General features: G+C 43.3%; 1 protein-coding gene across 10 annotated transcripts in view; it reads left to right on the forward strand.

Annotated features, from left to right (window-relative positions):
- Positions 1–16,398, forward strand: part of TNIK (TRAF2 and NCK interacting kinase) — a 375,612-nt gene that overhangs the window by 308,116 nt on the left and 51,098 nt on the right. For 6 of the 10 annotated variants that reach the window (XM_034662856.1, XM_034662873.1, XM_019801364.2 and 3 more), the window contains 3 exons: positions 7,546–7,710; positions 10,103–10,342; positions 13,411–13,517. In XM_034662856.1, the coding sequence (XP_034518747.1) occupies positions 7,546–7,710; positions 10,103–10,342; positions 13,411–13,517 (512 nt within the window). The remainder of the gene's footprint in view (positions 1–7,545; positions 7,711–10,102; positions 10,343–13,410; positions 13,518–16,398) is intronic. The other 4 variants (XM_019801368.2, XM_019801369.2, XM_019801370.2 and 1 more) reach the window with 1 other exon arrangement.

Genomic DNA, 16,398 nt, shown 5'->3' on the forward strand with positions numbered 1-16,398 from the left:
ATGATTTGTATTTACCTATGTCTGTAACAGCTGCCTCTTTCTCTGAGATCAGTAACTCAATTTTGTGATCCTACTCCCAGGTACAGCGCCGACCCTTTAATAACCCACCCGTTCTTCCAGCTCAGCAGACTCAGTCTGCTGTTAGACAGCAGCTGACATGCATCCTGGCTGGCAGAGATGTGCCACCTTCCTCCACTACTAAACCATTTTCTAGCCCTGCCAAGTCGAAACCCTCAGCTAAGCCACACTCACGGCTCCCGATCACGGCAGGTGTTCAGAAGGCTGAAAAACTAGGCTCCGCTAAGCTAATGCCAGTAGCACCTGCAGAAATTAATGATTCCAGATCAAGACTCCTGCTGGAGCATCACTCACAGAAAAAAGGTGGACCAGCTTGTCCTATTAGAGTCGGTCTTGAAGAGCAACTGAAGGCTCAGGAAGCCTCAAGGACCGCAGTGAGACCCCCAAGGCAATCTTGCTCCCAAGGACGTAGTTCAACTCAAGAGTTAGGGTCTAAGGTCCTTTGTGTGTCCTCTCCCAACATCTTCAAAGCGACAAGCCCCAAGGTGTCCATCACTGCAAGTAAGGAGGGCCGTAGAGACTCCTGTGGACCTCAGGGTAGGAGGGGCAGCAATGTATGCCTCCCTCCAAGGACCTCAGTGCCTCTAAGAAGTGCGGCATCGCTAAATGACCTCTTCTTGATGCATGACCACATGGTCCTCCGTGTTCCCAGCCCCCAGCATAAGTTTAGGAGAGGGACTCCTACAGAGCCCATTGGAGAAGACCATGGTTCTTTGCAAAGCATCCCAGAATTCCTTCTTTCCCCTGTGCAGCTCCCTTATGTGCAAATGTACCAGAAAAGGGGGAAAAGCCTGGAGCAGTTCCCACGTCCATCCTTCCACCTCTACCCAGCACGTTCTGATGTGAACTTAATCACCGTGACTCCATTGTTATCTAGTTACTCTTTGTCCTCCTCACTAAGTTTCCTGGCCTATCCTCTCTGTTCAGAACTAGTTCATGGTTCCCGAGCTTTCAGAAGCCATGGCATTCCTGGGGGCCAATCTTTGCAGATGTCAGCAAAGTGGTTTTCCAGACCTTCTAATTCCCCTATGCTTCCTGGCCACGCTCCTAGCAGTGAAAGAAACACAGCAGTTGGGTGTGCAAGCAACCCAGCTGTGTCAGCAAACACTCCCGATGTGAGGTTCCCTGGCCGTCATAAAGCTGGGCCACCTCTGGTGGGTGACATCTTCCAAGGTCCCTGGCTTCCTAGCAGCTGGCACTCTTCTTTGGGCTTCATGCAGTTCTAGACATATGTGGGAACATTCTTTTGCAATTCATGTTTAGTCCTATCCTCCTGGGTGTGGTTAACGTAATCCGGCTTCCAACTAACCAATCTATTCATGAAGCAGTTCCCAAGTCTTAGAGTGGGTGTTCATATTTTCGAAGAGAGATGAAACATTTAGATCATGGAATGAGTGATGGTGCTAAATTTGGGATCGGAGGGACTCGTGTAAAAATAGGAACAAATAATTGTCTGCTTTGGTTTGATTCATCATTTTCTTAACACCCACTTCTTAAAATGGGAATAAAACTGGGTGTGAGGATCCTTATCTTCTTGACCTTTTAATGCTCCTCGTAGCAATGTATGCACTTTTCGAGCATTATTTAAGGGTTTCTTTCCCTATAGTGGTGAGGTAGATGGAGCTGAAAGTAGCTAGACAGCAAAACACATTTCCGAACTTTAGATACGCAGAGAATTTCGAGCCCAGTCATACCTTAATTATCAGCCAAGAAAAAGCACCTGAGTCAAGCTGTCTTTAGGAGTTAGAATAAAAGGTATCCTCTCTTTTTCAAATGCATCCTCTACCAGGGTATAAAATGGAAATTATCCTTGCCAGGGAGGAATGGGCAGCTGTGTCCACGCCACGGGCTCCTGTGATGCAGGGTCCAGACCTTTTTTGCCCCCTGTGCCCTTGAGACCCCCCCCCCCAGCTGTCTTCTCCCCCGGCAGCCTCTGTGACTTGCGCCATATTTGTCTTCTAACTCAGCTGTCTACCTCCTCCCCAGGTTGGTCTGTCCCTCTTTGGTTACTTTTTCATCCCCTTATTTCTCTTCTTTTTTTCAAATCGACAGTTTTTCATTAGCTGGTGTAATGTTATAATGCCTCACCCTCGGTGATTGTGTTGCTTCATTTTGTAAAACGTAAGTCATCACCTCATTTCACGTTAGCTTTCTCATTAATTTATTGGATGTAATATGAAGAAATGAAAATACTCAGTCATTTGCAAATCTTGTCGAGCTCTTCCCTTTCTCCTTTTACAAAGTATTCTATCTGTCCCGATTGTCACATCAACTGGGATTTTCAGATTTCGACCAGAGAGAAGCATTCCTGTCTCTATTAAAAGGAGAGGTGGCGGCATTTTCACCCCTTGCAAGTTTGCAGCTAGTTCTGGATTGGTATTGAAGTCAGATTTGTTCTGTAAAAACATCAGTATGATATTCTGTTAAACATCAGCAAAATTTGAAGGTCTTTTTTTTTTCTCATTGCCACTTTTTGAAAGATGGAGATGCCTTTTCTTATAATACCTTTGCTTATAACAGGAAGGATTCCTTTCCTAAAATGGCATGTGATTGGGCCTGGCAGTAATTGTGTGTGTACCCCCCACCATATTTTTTAAAATTTTCATCAACACACAGCAGTGACAGAATGCTTTCTCTACATGAATACTGTATGAGATTGTATTTTAATTCAACACTCCATCATGTTCTTACTCCGTGATGCATTCCAGTCATCTGGTCATGGTTTTATTTGGCAAACGATGGGCCAAGATGTCTCTTTATATCTTGTCAGCCCATTGGACTCTGAAGTCCCTGTATGTAAGAACTCCTCCACTTGGTTTCCCCTACTCTACACTGATGTGGTTTTTTTTCCCCCTTTTTATATGAGTCATTTTATATATGAGGTCCCAAATTACCACTTAGAGAGTGTACAGCTCTGCTCCCTTCTTTCCTCAGTTTCTGCTTCGCTTACAATCTGGCCTAAGAGAGACCTAGAAAGTAGTAAGGAGTTTGAGTTCAAGTTCTTCCACCCCCTGGCTGAGTGACCTGGGAAGAGTCTTGTCGCTTTCCTGAGGCGAAGCTTCCCTACTTACACTCCCTTCTTTCGGGAATGCCCCTGGGCCGTCGTGTCTGTGAATGTGCCATTGAAACGATAGGCACTATGCAGATACACATAAAATCTAGTCTTCAACACAGTCATATTTTGTTTCCAAGACCGCTGTCACCCACAAGGAATCAGTGTTTTGCCTCTTGTTTCTGGTTTGGATTTCACAAGGGCAGTCCACACGCAGCCCCATCTCCCCAACCCACATCTCCCCAGGGATACATACACACGCCTTCATTTCCCATCTCCACTTGCGAAGTATCACCTTATTATTTTTAAGTTACATGCTCCATCCCCATGAAGACCTATACTCTTCTCTGGTGTCATTGGTTAAGAGCGAATATTGGACAAGTATAGTCAGGCTTTTGTCTTCAGATGAGACTCCATTTAAGCATTTCACATGAATGAGAGTCTCCCCTGCTCTCAGAGGTGCCTCAGAGAAGGGATATCCCCAATCTTGTTCAGTCACCATCTGCTCCTGTGGTTTTGCCAAAGGACAACATGACTCAACTCTTTATGTGACCAGTGAATGCAGGGTCCTAAAGTATCTAATGAGCACTTAAAGGTTATTCGTTGACTTCTTTCTCTTTCTCCGACGTTGCCAGTAAAAACAAAAATATCAGTTGTTCAGTTGGGGAAAAAAAAGGAATTCCCATAGGATTGTGTTTAATTCACCATGTATAAATAAGCTTTTAAGTAAGGCATTCTAGACCTTTATAGACTCCACGGATGCTGCATAATATAAAATATTATAAAAATGCACCCATATGACATTATAAATATATTTTTGCTGTCAACATCTAAAAAATTACTGCTATAATTTTGTTTTGAAATTTTTCTCCCAGCAGCTATCATTCATTATTGCTAAGTGAGACATTGTAAGCTATGAATTGTTGTCAACGTACAAACTAATTTAACGATAGACATTGATATGTTTCCTTTTATACATGTTTAAACATATTTTTATTTATGTTGAGAAGTTTTTTGAAATCCTGAAATCGACAAATTTATTTTCAGATCTTCTGTGTTTATATAGCTTTATGCATCTCAGAGGCCTCAGACATCACATCTATAGAACCCAATGGACAACACAACCATGCCTGGAGCAGAATTTTATTTCTGAGACCACAATTATGGTTTTTTTTTTCTCCCTGTAATGCTGCAGCACATAGGAAAGCATTTCTGCAGAGGTGATATAAACCTCTCCAAATTTTTGTTTTGATGTTAAAGCGATCCTTTTAATAAGAAAAAAAATTTGCTTTTGTACTAAAACTGATCAGTCTCTCCTAATCTTGTTCTCTATATTCCTGACAAGCCCTTCGAGTATGAAATCCTTCGTAACATATCTTTTGTTCTCATGGTCCAGCACCTTAACACTCTACGTCTGTCGCTACTAGAACATTCTTTTTTGGTGGTACTTCTGAAATTTTACATCTCCTTGGAGCAGGAGGTTGGAGCAGAGGCTCAGCTAATGGATTTATTTTTAGTATCATGCACAGCAAATGGCAACATATCTTCATTGTACCCCAGTGTTTAATCACATATATCCTTATTCNTCCTTTTTTTGGGAAAAAAACCCTTTTTTTTTTTTTTTTTTTTTTTGTCTCACTCACATATCCATCTCCTTTTCAATTAGTAGGAATAAGATTTGGTGAATCAGGAGACAGGCCTTTGCCCAGTATCCAAATCATCAGAAGGGGCCTGAGCCTAGATACACCACCCAGCTTCTCCTTTGTCTGTCTGATAGTAGGATGTTTGATTTGATACCTATGCTCCAGTCTTCATGCTGTTCCTTTGATGCAAAAGCAGCAGGCAGAGTTCTCTTCCTAAAAACTTTAGGACAAGGTTCTCTTCAGACAAAGTCTATAGGCAGATAGCTCATTATTACACCTTTCTCATAGATTTTCAGACTTCCTTGGACAAGCTCCAACCCAGGAGATTTCACCAAATTGAATCATCCTGAAATAATTTGCAAAGTGTAACAATAGATTATTTATACCATATATTTTAGAGTGGTACAGCCTGACACACACAAATGGTAAGTTTTAGTATGGAAACCAACTGATAGAAGGCATAGGAAACTTTACTAGAAGTATATTAGTAATAGTTATTCACAACTAATTGAACCCATTAACTGCCTGTGAAAGTCAGCCCCTCACTTTTCTGCCCTGTTCCTTTCCCATGACAGCTCTCAAGCCCATGTGGCCTGTGGTAAGAATACCTCCTTCACTGGAACCTTGCTGTTGGTTGTTTCTTTGCTCACGATGGAGTCTTTTTCGACTCCATCCCCTCAAGGCAGACTTTTTCTAGTGCTGTTCTTAATGTGCTGTCCCTAAGTGTATGTTTAAAACTGAGAGTATTTTATAGCTTAAAAAAATAATAAGGGCAAGTATTCTCCACTCTGAATATATTTGGTTCCTGACTGTTGGGTAACAGTTGGCTATGGTTTGGATAGCCAGGTATTTATCTGAAAATGTGTCTGAATCTCTTGGGTTCCTTTAGCTCAGATAGCAAACGGCTTGGACTGTGGGAGTTTGGATGGTGAGGAGGGTGCTCGTACATGTGATTTATCTATTAGTGATCTTCCGTCAGAATAAGAAAATGGCTAATATTTGACCAATTCCAGTGGCCTGGAAATAGTCACTTCCTTTTCAAGGAGTCTGGTATTTAGAAAAGCAATACGTTGCATGGCTTGGTCTCCATTGATCTACCACTATCTTTGTGGGACTTTCTCTTCTTTCTGGTCTCAGCTCAAAACTGGCTTTATTCTTTTCTTTTGCTCCGTGCAATAGCCAGATAATTCCGGCTGATGTAATACTTTGCCCACACGCATACACAAAGTATACATGTTCTGGTGTATAGACCTGGCATGTGGTAGCTAACCTTGTTTGGTGTGTGGTAAGCTGGGACATGGAGTTTCAAAAGCGAAGTCAACCGGGTTGGTAATTGTACGTACCCTGCACAGCCATGGCGGGACAGGAGATGTTGAGTTACCCCTGAGTAGAAGTGCGGGGCCGGTTTTCCATTCTGCAGCGTCCCTTATTATGTTAACACGTTTGCAAATATGAGGGCTTAAAAACAGACTTACTCTGTATATGAGACTGAGTCTGCCTCTAGAAAGATTCAAAATGAAATAGGAAGGATGGGAAAGAATAGCTCTTTTGAATTTTTATTTCAAACCAGGCAGTGCAATGAATAAAGAGCTCCATACAGACATGTCTTGAGCTGCATATGGGTTCCGGGCCAGGCACTTGGAACGCTCATCACTGAGTCAGGAGAAGGGACTTCAGGCTCACACTGAAGAGTTATCAGTCACCCAGGAGCTGGGTGGGCTGCCAGCAGGTTTGGAAAATACAGCTGCCAGACTGACCTGAAAGAATTAAAGGACAGGATGAGATGGATCTGAAAGAAAAGTCCTAGACCTCTTGAAGTTGTCAAAGATCTTAAATCATACCTTGCAGTGTACATCTTGTTTATCTAAATTTCCACTTGGCAATAGACTCTGTGACGGCCTGTGTGCTGCAGACATGAACTGAGGGGAATCTTCCCCATAGAAAGGGCATTCCCTGGGACCGTGAGCCTTTCCTGTGGAACCTTTCTGACCAGTTACCTGTTCTGGGCTGAGACAGACTCAGCAAGAAAGGGGATGACAAGGGAAATGAAGTGGCCCCAGAAGAGAGAGGGTTGGAGGTGGGGAGAGAAGAGGAGGAGAAGCAAGAACAAATGGCACACAGAGACAAAGACGGAGAAGGGAGGAGAGTGAGGCAGTGGAGTCCAGGCTGGAAATGGAAAGACGCATATTAGGGAGCAGGGAGACAAGTGAAAAGAAAGGGTCCTAAGGAGGGGGAAAAACAGTACAGGACATCTGCTAAAGACTGGCCAGCTCATTAAGGCAGTGCCTGGAACAGTAAGGCCTGTGAGGGAACACAGGGTGAGTGGTCTTCCCTCCCCCGTCCCATGAGTCAGCTCCGAGCAGTTTTCTGCTTTCTGCCAGCAGTCTCAGTGCCCACCCCAGTTCCGTCCATCTCCCTCACTGACTCCATGGCTTTGTGACCGATCTCAGTAAGATAATATCCAATCAGTACAAGGTAAATTCTTAAGCAGGTCCCAAATTCCCAGCTAACTGACGTAGCACAAGATACTGGGGACCAGAAGGGTGATGGCTTACATGTTCTGCATTTTTTGAGCTAGTGTTTACTCTGACAGAAAGGAGCTTTTTCCAGAGTTCTCCATGCAGAGCAAGTATGGAGAGGTCGGGCCCCTTAAGCTGAATTGATCAGAGGGACACAAACATGGCTGTGCAGGTGACTACAGATATTCCTTACGAGGCAGTAAATCAGCTTCTATCCATCTATTCACTGAAGCACCTTTTTTCCTGCTTCTAGGTAGAAGAGCGGTCAAGGCTCAACCGGCAGAGTTCGCCGGCCATGCCTCACAAGGTTGCCAACAGAATATCTGACCCCAACCTGCCCCCGAGGTCGGAGTCCTTCAGTATCAGTGGGGTTCAGCCTGCTCGGACACCCCCCATGCTCAGACCAGTCGATCCCCAGGTACCTACTCCCCTTTGTTCCATCGGCCATTTCGACAGGGTGTGCAGTTAAGTTTACTAAAAGAACAGGGGATCGCAACTTGGATTCATACATAGGGCCAGTCCAACAATGACCCTTAATACAGAATCTGTAGTAATAGAGGAGACCCCACTGGATTTGAAGGGGTGAGGGGGAAAAAAAGCACCTTCTTAATTTTGAGCCAACTGCAAGGTCACTTCTTGGTAAACTGGCCTCTCTGGAGACCCATGGGAGTATCTGCAAGGTAGCAAGAAGCATCCGTTTAGTTATAATTGTCAAGCCAACATTTGTATAGATATTAGTCGTGTATAAACTATTATATTAGCTTTTGTTCACTGGGACTTGGGTATGGTCTTTAACCAGAAAAATTAAATGCTCTTGGATGAAACTGTGTCTTCTAAGTCAGTGGTTTCCAAAGGGTGGTCACTGGACCATTAGCATCAGCGTCACCCGGGAACTTGGTAGAAATGCAGTTTCTCGGGTCCGCCTCAGCTGATGAGCCCGTCTGCGGGGCTCTGGCGGTCTGCGGTTTAGCAAGCCCTCTGGGCGCCCCGATGTACTCCAGGACTCGAGAGTCATTGCTGTAAGCTAGTTAACAAAGAAAAAATTACTCCACTCCAGGACAAGGTTTTAGAGGTTTTAGAGGACTTAAATTATAAATACCAAAAGTGAAATAAAGTATGGAATTTTATGAAAAATAAATGTAATGATGCAGCTGGTTTCGCCCAAATGTCTTTGAAAACTCTTTTAAAATAGGTTTGTATTTTGTGCTATATTTTAAAAATATGCCTTATTTTAATATTCTTATTATTATATTCATGGTAATTAACATTAATAAAAATTTAGTTGGTTACAGTTCTTTTCTGGTTGAAGCATTACATTCACCTGAACTAGACCTTGAGGATTTTCTCTGAACTATAATTAATAACATTTCAGATTTCAGACCAAAGAAGGTCTGAAGAAGCAAGGGCAGGGCTGCTCCAGGGATAGGACCTGGAAGGGCAAAAGGAACAGGGCCAGGCTGGTGGAACAGGGCCATGAAAATAAATGGTCCCCAGTGGTCTGGCATTGAAATTTCAGACCCAAGAGAGTCTGATAGGCCCCTTGCACAAAGCAGATATAAGATTAGTGTTTGGGGCGCCTGGGGGGCACAGTGGTTAAGCGTCTGCCTTCGGCTTAGGGCGTGATCCCGGCATTGTAGGATCGAGCCCCACATCAGGCTCCTCTGCNTTATGGGATCGAGCCCCACATCAGGCTCCTCTGCTATGAGCCTGCTTCTTCCTCTCCCACTCCCCCTGCTTGTGTTCCCTCTCTCGCTGGCTGTCTCTATCTCTGTCGAATAAATAAATAAAATCTTTAAAAAAAAATAAGATTAGTGTTTATCGACTTAACAGTTTAATTTAGAAAGGACTCTAGATGTTTCCCCAGCCAAGTTTTATGGACCACATTCCACATGCCAGGCACAGTGTGGGCTGAGGGCTCCCATGCCAGACATGGCTCCCATCTCCAGGGAGTTTACCTTCCTAGTGGAGAAGGAGACAGTTACGGTCACACCAATAAAGTGTGAGCAGAGCTAATGACCAAGAGCCCTCTGAACTCTTGATTTTAGTGATTTGTCTTAAAGAGCCACATTTCTACCCAAAGACAGCATGTCTTCCCTGCATAAACAATATCAATGCATGCCAAATTACGGGGCTTACACCTCGAAAGGAAACATCCTGGTGTGGAGAGATATGTAAGATCATGGGTGGTAAGAGCTCACCAGAAAGCAGAAGAGCATAGAGCTAGGTGTATGGACCAGGAGGTGAGCAAGGATTCCAGTCCGGGCTCTGGCACATATCAGCTGTGCAATCCAGGTTGTTACTTATCCTCTCCAGACCTTCCAGTCTCACGTGAAAAAGGGTGAAAATGATTGTATCCACCTCCAGGTGGATTTAGTGAGTTCACAAGAAGTCAGATGCCCAGAGCAATTCTTGTTTTACAGAGCAATAGCACTCTCTAAAGTCAAAGTTACGGGGTTTGAAGGAGGATGTTTATAATATTAGAAGTGCTTGTAAATATATTATACTGCTGGCCAGTAAATGGCCACTGAAAATTGCTATTATTATCATCACACCTATTCCACTGACTTTTTAGCCATCCCGAGTAAATCACTTAATCTTGGCCAGATGCCCTCGGTCAGCCCTACGCGTGGCTGTAACTGGGAAATTTGGAAGAGCCTCTAAAAGCATGCTGGAGACAGCTGTGATGGGCTCCAGGTCCTTCCGTTCTTATCTTATGCTCTAAAATGGTATTTTCCCTTCCACTGATTGTGGTACTGGCTGATCGGCTTTTTCTTCTAATAATATTGCTCTAATGCTGGTTTGATGTTTAGATTCCACACCTGGTAGCTGTAAAATCCCAGGGACCTGCCTTGACCGCTTCCCAGTCAGTGCACGAGCAGCCCACGAAGGGCCTCTCTGGGTTTCAGGAGGCTCTGAATGTGACCTCTCACCGCGTTGAGATGCCGCGCCAGAACTCGGATCCCACATCTGAAAACCCTCCTCTCCCCACTCGCATTGAGAAGTTTGACCGAAGCTCTTGGTTACGACAGGAAGAAGACATTCCACCAAAGGTAATAGGCTGGCCTGCTTTTATCACCGTTACTGTCATCATCATCATCATTGTTTATTATTAGTATTACCTCTATTCCAGACCTTTTATAGTAACGAGGAGCATGAGAATGCCATAGCAGCGCCCCTTCCCATGTTTGTTTTCCTCCTCATTCCCCAGCTAAGACTTGGATTGTCATTTCTCACTCCTGACCTTCATTCTCCCAAGAAATAGAAGCTCAGGTAGATTGAATGACTTGGAAACATCTATCCTGTATCGAGAATTAGAACTCTCAGCCGCAAGCATGCCTTTTTTTTTTTTTAAGATTTTATTTATTTATTTGACAGAGAGAGAGAGAGACAGCCAGAGAGAGAGGGAACACAAGCAGGGGGAGTGGAAGAGGGAGAAGCAGGCTCCCAGCAGAGGAGCCTGATGTGGGGCTTGATCCCAGAACGCTGGGATCACGCCCTGAGCCGAAGGCAGACGCTTAACGACTGAGCCACCCAGGCGCCCCAGCCTCAAACATTCCAAACTATTATTTTACTACCTGTGTTAAGAAACAGAATAATGGGGATGCCTGGCTGGCTCAGTCGGTGGAGCATGTGACTCTTGATCTCAGAGTCATGAGTTCAAGCCCCACTTTGGGCGTATAGCTTACTTAAAAAGGAGAGAGAGAAAAGTGGAATAATGGATATTTTCCTCAGTCACAGAATCTACATCTAGATAAATTGAAAACTTCTAGACAAAAAGCAGAAAATTGATTTATTCCTTTTTTTTTAATTTTTTTTATTATATTATGTTAGTCACCATACAGTACATCCCTGGTTTTTGATATAAAGTTCGATGATTCATTAGTTGCGTATAACACCCAGTGCACCATGCAATACGTGCCCTCCTTACTACCCATCACTGGTCTATCCCATTTCCCCACCCCCCTCCCCTCTGAAGCCCTCAGTTTGTTTCTCAGAGTCCATAGTCTCTCATGCTTCATTCCCCCTTCTGATTACCCCCCCTTTCTTTATCCCTTTCTTCCCCTACCGATCATCCTAGTTCTTATGTTCCATAGATGAGAGAAATCATATGATAATTGTCTTTCTCTGCTTGACTTATTTCACTTAGCATTTATTCCTACTTTTAATAACACAAAGCGAAACCAGATTACAGGTGTTCAGAAGAGAGTACTGCTCTTAAAATTGTCTCTGTTTTGAGGAAACCTCCTTCTAACCCAGGTCATAATTTAACTCCTGAGCAAAAAACTGTAGGGTGAATTGACTAGCCATCCACTGGACAGAATAATCCTGGAGCTGGTTTCTTTTGTTGTTGTTGTTGTTTTTACCTATACCCGTTGTTACTCATTCCAAAAGTTGTGAAATGTGGCCATGCATCTCACTGCAGACACCCTGGAAGTAGTTCAAAATACTGGAAAAATTTTTGCATTACATTCTTCCTGATTCAAGATTGCCCTTTCTCCTAAGCTTACTATAGGAGCTTTGACAAATGGAATGTCCCACGATTTCCAGAGATCAATGCCATTGTTGACTCCAGAAAAAAAAAGAATAGTTTTTACCCAATGATTTTCAAATATTTTTCCTCCTGTTCCACTGAAAAGGGTATTATAGCAGGATTTCCATGATTTGGGAGATGAAAATAGCTGATTATGACTTTTCGGTTGATGCTTTCCTTTTGTGGAAGTAGGGATGCCATCAGAAAAGGTTAGTTAGGGAGCAAAGTTCAGTGTCGAAGATCAGCTGGGCAGGGTAGCGGCGTGAGAGCTGGGAAAACCGAAAATGGACATTATTGGTCGACTCTCTGAAAACATGCAGGCATGCATTTCTAACTCTGGGAGAAAATTTGACATCCATACAAAGATTTTAGGTTTTAATAATTTGTTAGACTCTTTCTTCTCTACAACCATTTAAGTTTACAAAAGGAAAAAAGGAGTATTTAAATTAAGCAGGTAGGAGCCCTGATTCGGACATTCTGTTTATCTTTACTGGACTAGAAAGATGTTTCTAGGTTTTATCTTTAAATGTATTATAATAACCAATAAAATGGATATGAATGTTAAATATCACTTAACATATTAAACAATAATATTACAGCAAAGCACATTTTTGAAATATCTAGTACAAAACACAAACCCACTTTAAAAGAGCCCCAAGAAATGAATGAAAATTGAAGCACCTGACAAATGTTTAACCCAACCAGTTATCATGAGATATCTACACTTCCATTTCCTGGTCACTTTTATAAAGTATTATTCTCTTTCCTCGTGTTGAACCCCTTTAGTGCACTTTCAACATTTGATTTCACGAGAAATGTTTAATAAAGTGAGGCATATTTGAGTTCTACCTTACGCCCCTGTCAGATAAGCTAATAATGATATATTTTCCTACAGTGTGCCTGATGGTGTGCACATAGCCTTTTTGAAGACCCTGCCGGTATTTTCAAGATTAATCCTGTTTTGTATTACATTTGCAAGTTGACCTTCCAAAGCACAGTGTTTGGGAGATGCTTGTTTTTCATTAATGACTGCAAGTTGATTAGGAAGTGAGGACACTTAAGATCCCTTGCAGTAGTTTCTCTGAGCTCCCAGGCATGTGGCTTCTGTCCCAAGTTCTAGCCTGATCGCCTCGTTTCTCACCAGATTTCATCATCTGCTTATCTGTTTATCAGTTGGGGTGGAGCTCAGCTTACCTGGATGACTCTCACCTGATGCAATTTCCAATGATCAGCTGAGTTAATGGTACCCCAAAGAAATTTCTGGTATCCACTGCTCTTACACAAGCAAAGGGGGTCAACTGTTTTAGCCCGGTGAATCAAAATAATCAGCTTGGTCTGCTTTTTCATTTGTTCTTGAAAGTGAAGACCATTGTCCTTCACGATCGCAGAATATGCCTCAGTGCCTTGTGTGTGGTTTTGTTTAGGGAGTTAAATATTTCTTTGAAAAATGAACACTATGTCTTTCCCGTTTCAGATAGTTTCTGTAACTCCTGGTGAATTTTAGGGATGGAGGAGGCTGCTTTTCAGGTCGGAGCTTATGGGAACTAGCTTATGGAAAATATTTCTGATTTCTGGTTTTTCTTTCAGGTGCCTCAAAGAACAACTTCTATATCCCCAGCGTTAGCCAGAAAGAATTCTCCTGGAAATGGTAGTGCTCTGGGACCCAGACTAGGATCTCAGCCCATCAGAGCAAGGTAAGGCGAGGAAGATGGTGAAGGTGAAGGAAAAAGCCCGCCCCTGTCATTGTCATTATTGCTTTCCTAAAAATTGTCTTTGTCCTTTTTTCACTTCAGAGGCATGCTGACTGGCCACTTAGACTGTAAGCTTTGGTGGGGCCAAAACATATGCCTTTCATTTCCTCAGTAGCCTTTCACAGAAATCCATGTACAGTGGCGCCTCATGAATGAACGAATGAGTGAGGGGATGAAGAAATGAGACAGTCCAGAAGCTAAGCAGGTGTACCTCACTTGACAATTTTAAAAATTGGGGAGTAAAATTGCAAATATAAGTCTGGTTGGAATACCCCAAACCATTACTTTGGAGACCATTTCGCGAAGTCAGCAGACCAAGATGGCCTGGTTTAAGGGGATTTTTAGCATCAGGTCGAGAGACGTGCCCCGGGAGCCAGGAAGACATTACAAAGTCAGGGGCGCCTGGGTGGTTCAGTGGGTTGGGCATCTGACTCTTGATCTCAAATCAGGTCTTGATCTCAGGGTCATGAGTTCAACCCTGTGTTGGGCTCCTTGCTGGGTATGGAGCCTACTTAAAAAAAAAGAAAAAGTCATTACAAAGTCATTGCCAAAGAGATGCATTAGTGGCCAGCTGCAGAGCTTCCTAGCTTGGCAGATTACAAAAGGACTATTTCTTAGAAAGAAATCACCTCCGTGGCATTATGGAGGGTCACTGAGGTACAGTTATGCTCCCACTGCTCCTCTGTGCTCTCCTAGAATTTTCCATCAACGATAGATATTTCTACGGTCAGGAAACCACATGGTGTAGAGGTCTCAAGAGAATCTGGAAAGTAAACAATATCTTTAGTGTATCTGAGCTGATTTTATGTGGTAACGGATGCTGTTTGCTGCTCTAGTTCGTTGAGCTTCCCTCCGATTTTTCATGATGAATGCACTGCTTTTTAGGATCAACTGAAATAGCAAATGGTCTCTGCTGAGACTATAAAAAGGATGAGCTTGGGCAGGCTGTGACATTCCTCACTGTGTTCATAAGAGAAGGACTCTCCCTTGCTAGTAAGAACGAGAGACTGGAAACGAAGGTTAGGATTATTTGTACATATCTTTAATATATGGAATGCTTTGGATTGTGAAGCTCTAATTTTCCTCTTCACATGAAGAGCTTTAGGAAGAGGTCAGTCCATAAATAAGATGGAACTGTACTAAGCACATTAATCCCTTTAGGGCAAAGAAGTTAGCCCATACTGAGCGGGATTGCCAATTCCAGGAAGGTCCGAATGAGCCATTTTTTTCCCAGGGACATGTCAGCTTCACCCTGAGCTGTTGTTGCTAAGCAACACTGAGGAGGAAGACCAGAGCGTTCTGTGACCAAGGACCAAAGGAACAGCAGCCCTGGGATTGGCGGTGTGAACTTTGTCAGTCCCCCTCTTTGAGCAGCAGGAAGCCCCCAATTATCAATGCGTCTTAATCCTTTGGCCCCTGCCCTCAAGGCTCTGTTCATTGGATCAGTTGCTTAGAATTTTAGCTGCTATAAATCAGGCATCATTTCGACTGTAAGTCTTTTTTCCTTCTATCAACCAAAAAGAAAGAGCACTATCATTATATAATCAAATAAAAAGCAGCTCTCTGCTCCCACTGAAGTGTTATTTTAATGACATTAGGTCCAAGATGGTTGGCTTTTGATGGTCAGTGGCTTGTCAAACATGAGCCTTTCCCCCAGAACCACTTAAATTTGTACTTTGTCCAAAGAATGCAGACTTTGTGAGACAGCTAACATTGTTCAGCTTACAGAGGAGGGAGGGAGGGAGAGAGCCAAGAGGTAATAATTACTTACCTACAATGAAAGTCAGAGGGTTTGTGGGGGAGAGGAGGGGGGGTACGCATCTCTGCCCTGTGCAGTAATCCTACCGAACATTCTGCTGCTTTTCTTTTTTTAAGATTTTATTTATTTATTTGAGAGAGAGAGAGTGAGAGGGAGAGGGCACGAGTGGGGTGAGGGGCAGAGGGAGAAGCAGACTTCCCGCCAAGCAGGGAGCCCCATGTGGGACTCGATCCCGGAGTCCTGGGATCATGACCTGAGCCGAAGGCAGACTCTTACCCTTAACCTCCTGAGCCACCCAGGCTCTGCGAACACTCTGCTTTTTGCTATCACCTATCCCCGAGTGACTGACAATTCAGATGGGAATCAGATTTTGCGACTCTAGATTGGATTGCATTTTTTAAAGATAGAGATAGCTTTACGTCACCTTTGCTTCGTAATAAAACACCCTAAAACTTAGTGGTCCGAAATAGTAACAATTTATTATTTGTTACGGTTCTGTGGGTTGGCTAATAAGTTTTTCTGCCGGTCTCACTTGGGGCTTACTTAATGCAGCTGCACCGAGCTGATGGGTCAGCGGTACCTTTTTGTGGGCTTTCATCCTGGTCTTTACTGTTTGCCAATCTCAGGACAGCCTTCCCGCAGGGAAAGCCGCCAGTCAATGCACAAGCATTTTTCAAGCCCTTGCTAGCATCATCTTTGCCGAGGCCGCATTGACAGCCACGCTGAATCAAAGCGTAAAGGAAACACACAGGGCCATAGACAATGGGAGATGTGATTTGCTGGGGATATTACCATAAAGCAGACTTCCCTGCTTTCACTGGTCTTAATGAAGTTCTCATAGTTCTTTTTGTACCATTTTTCAGGCATTGCCCATCCATAAAGCCATAAAAAGGGTTTGCTCTTACATAATCCTTTACAATGTTTATAAGCTATATTTCTTATAGTTGGTCAATATTCCTTTTTATCCTCCCAGCCTTTTTCCTTGAAATGATCCTCGAGGTAGAGTGGGACATTGGCAATGTAAAAATGGATCCCAAGAAATATCACACGTGTAATAAAGGAAAA

This window comes from Ailuropoda melanoleuca, chromosome 1, assembly GCF_002007445.2.
Source record: "Ailuropoda melanoleuca isolate Jingjing chromosome 1, ASM200744v2, whole genome shotgun sequence".
Lineage (NCBI taxonomy): Eukaryota > Metazoa > Chordata > Mammalia > Carnivora > Ursidae > Ailuropoda > Ailuropoda melanoleuca.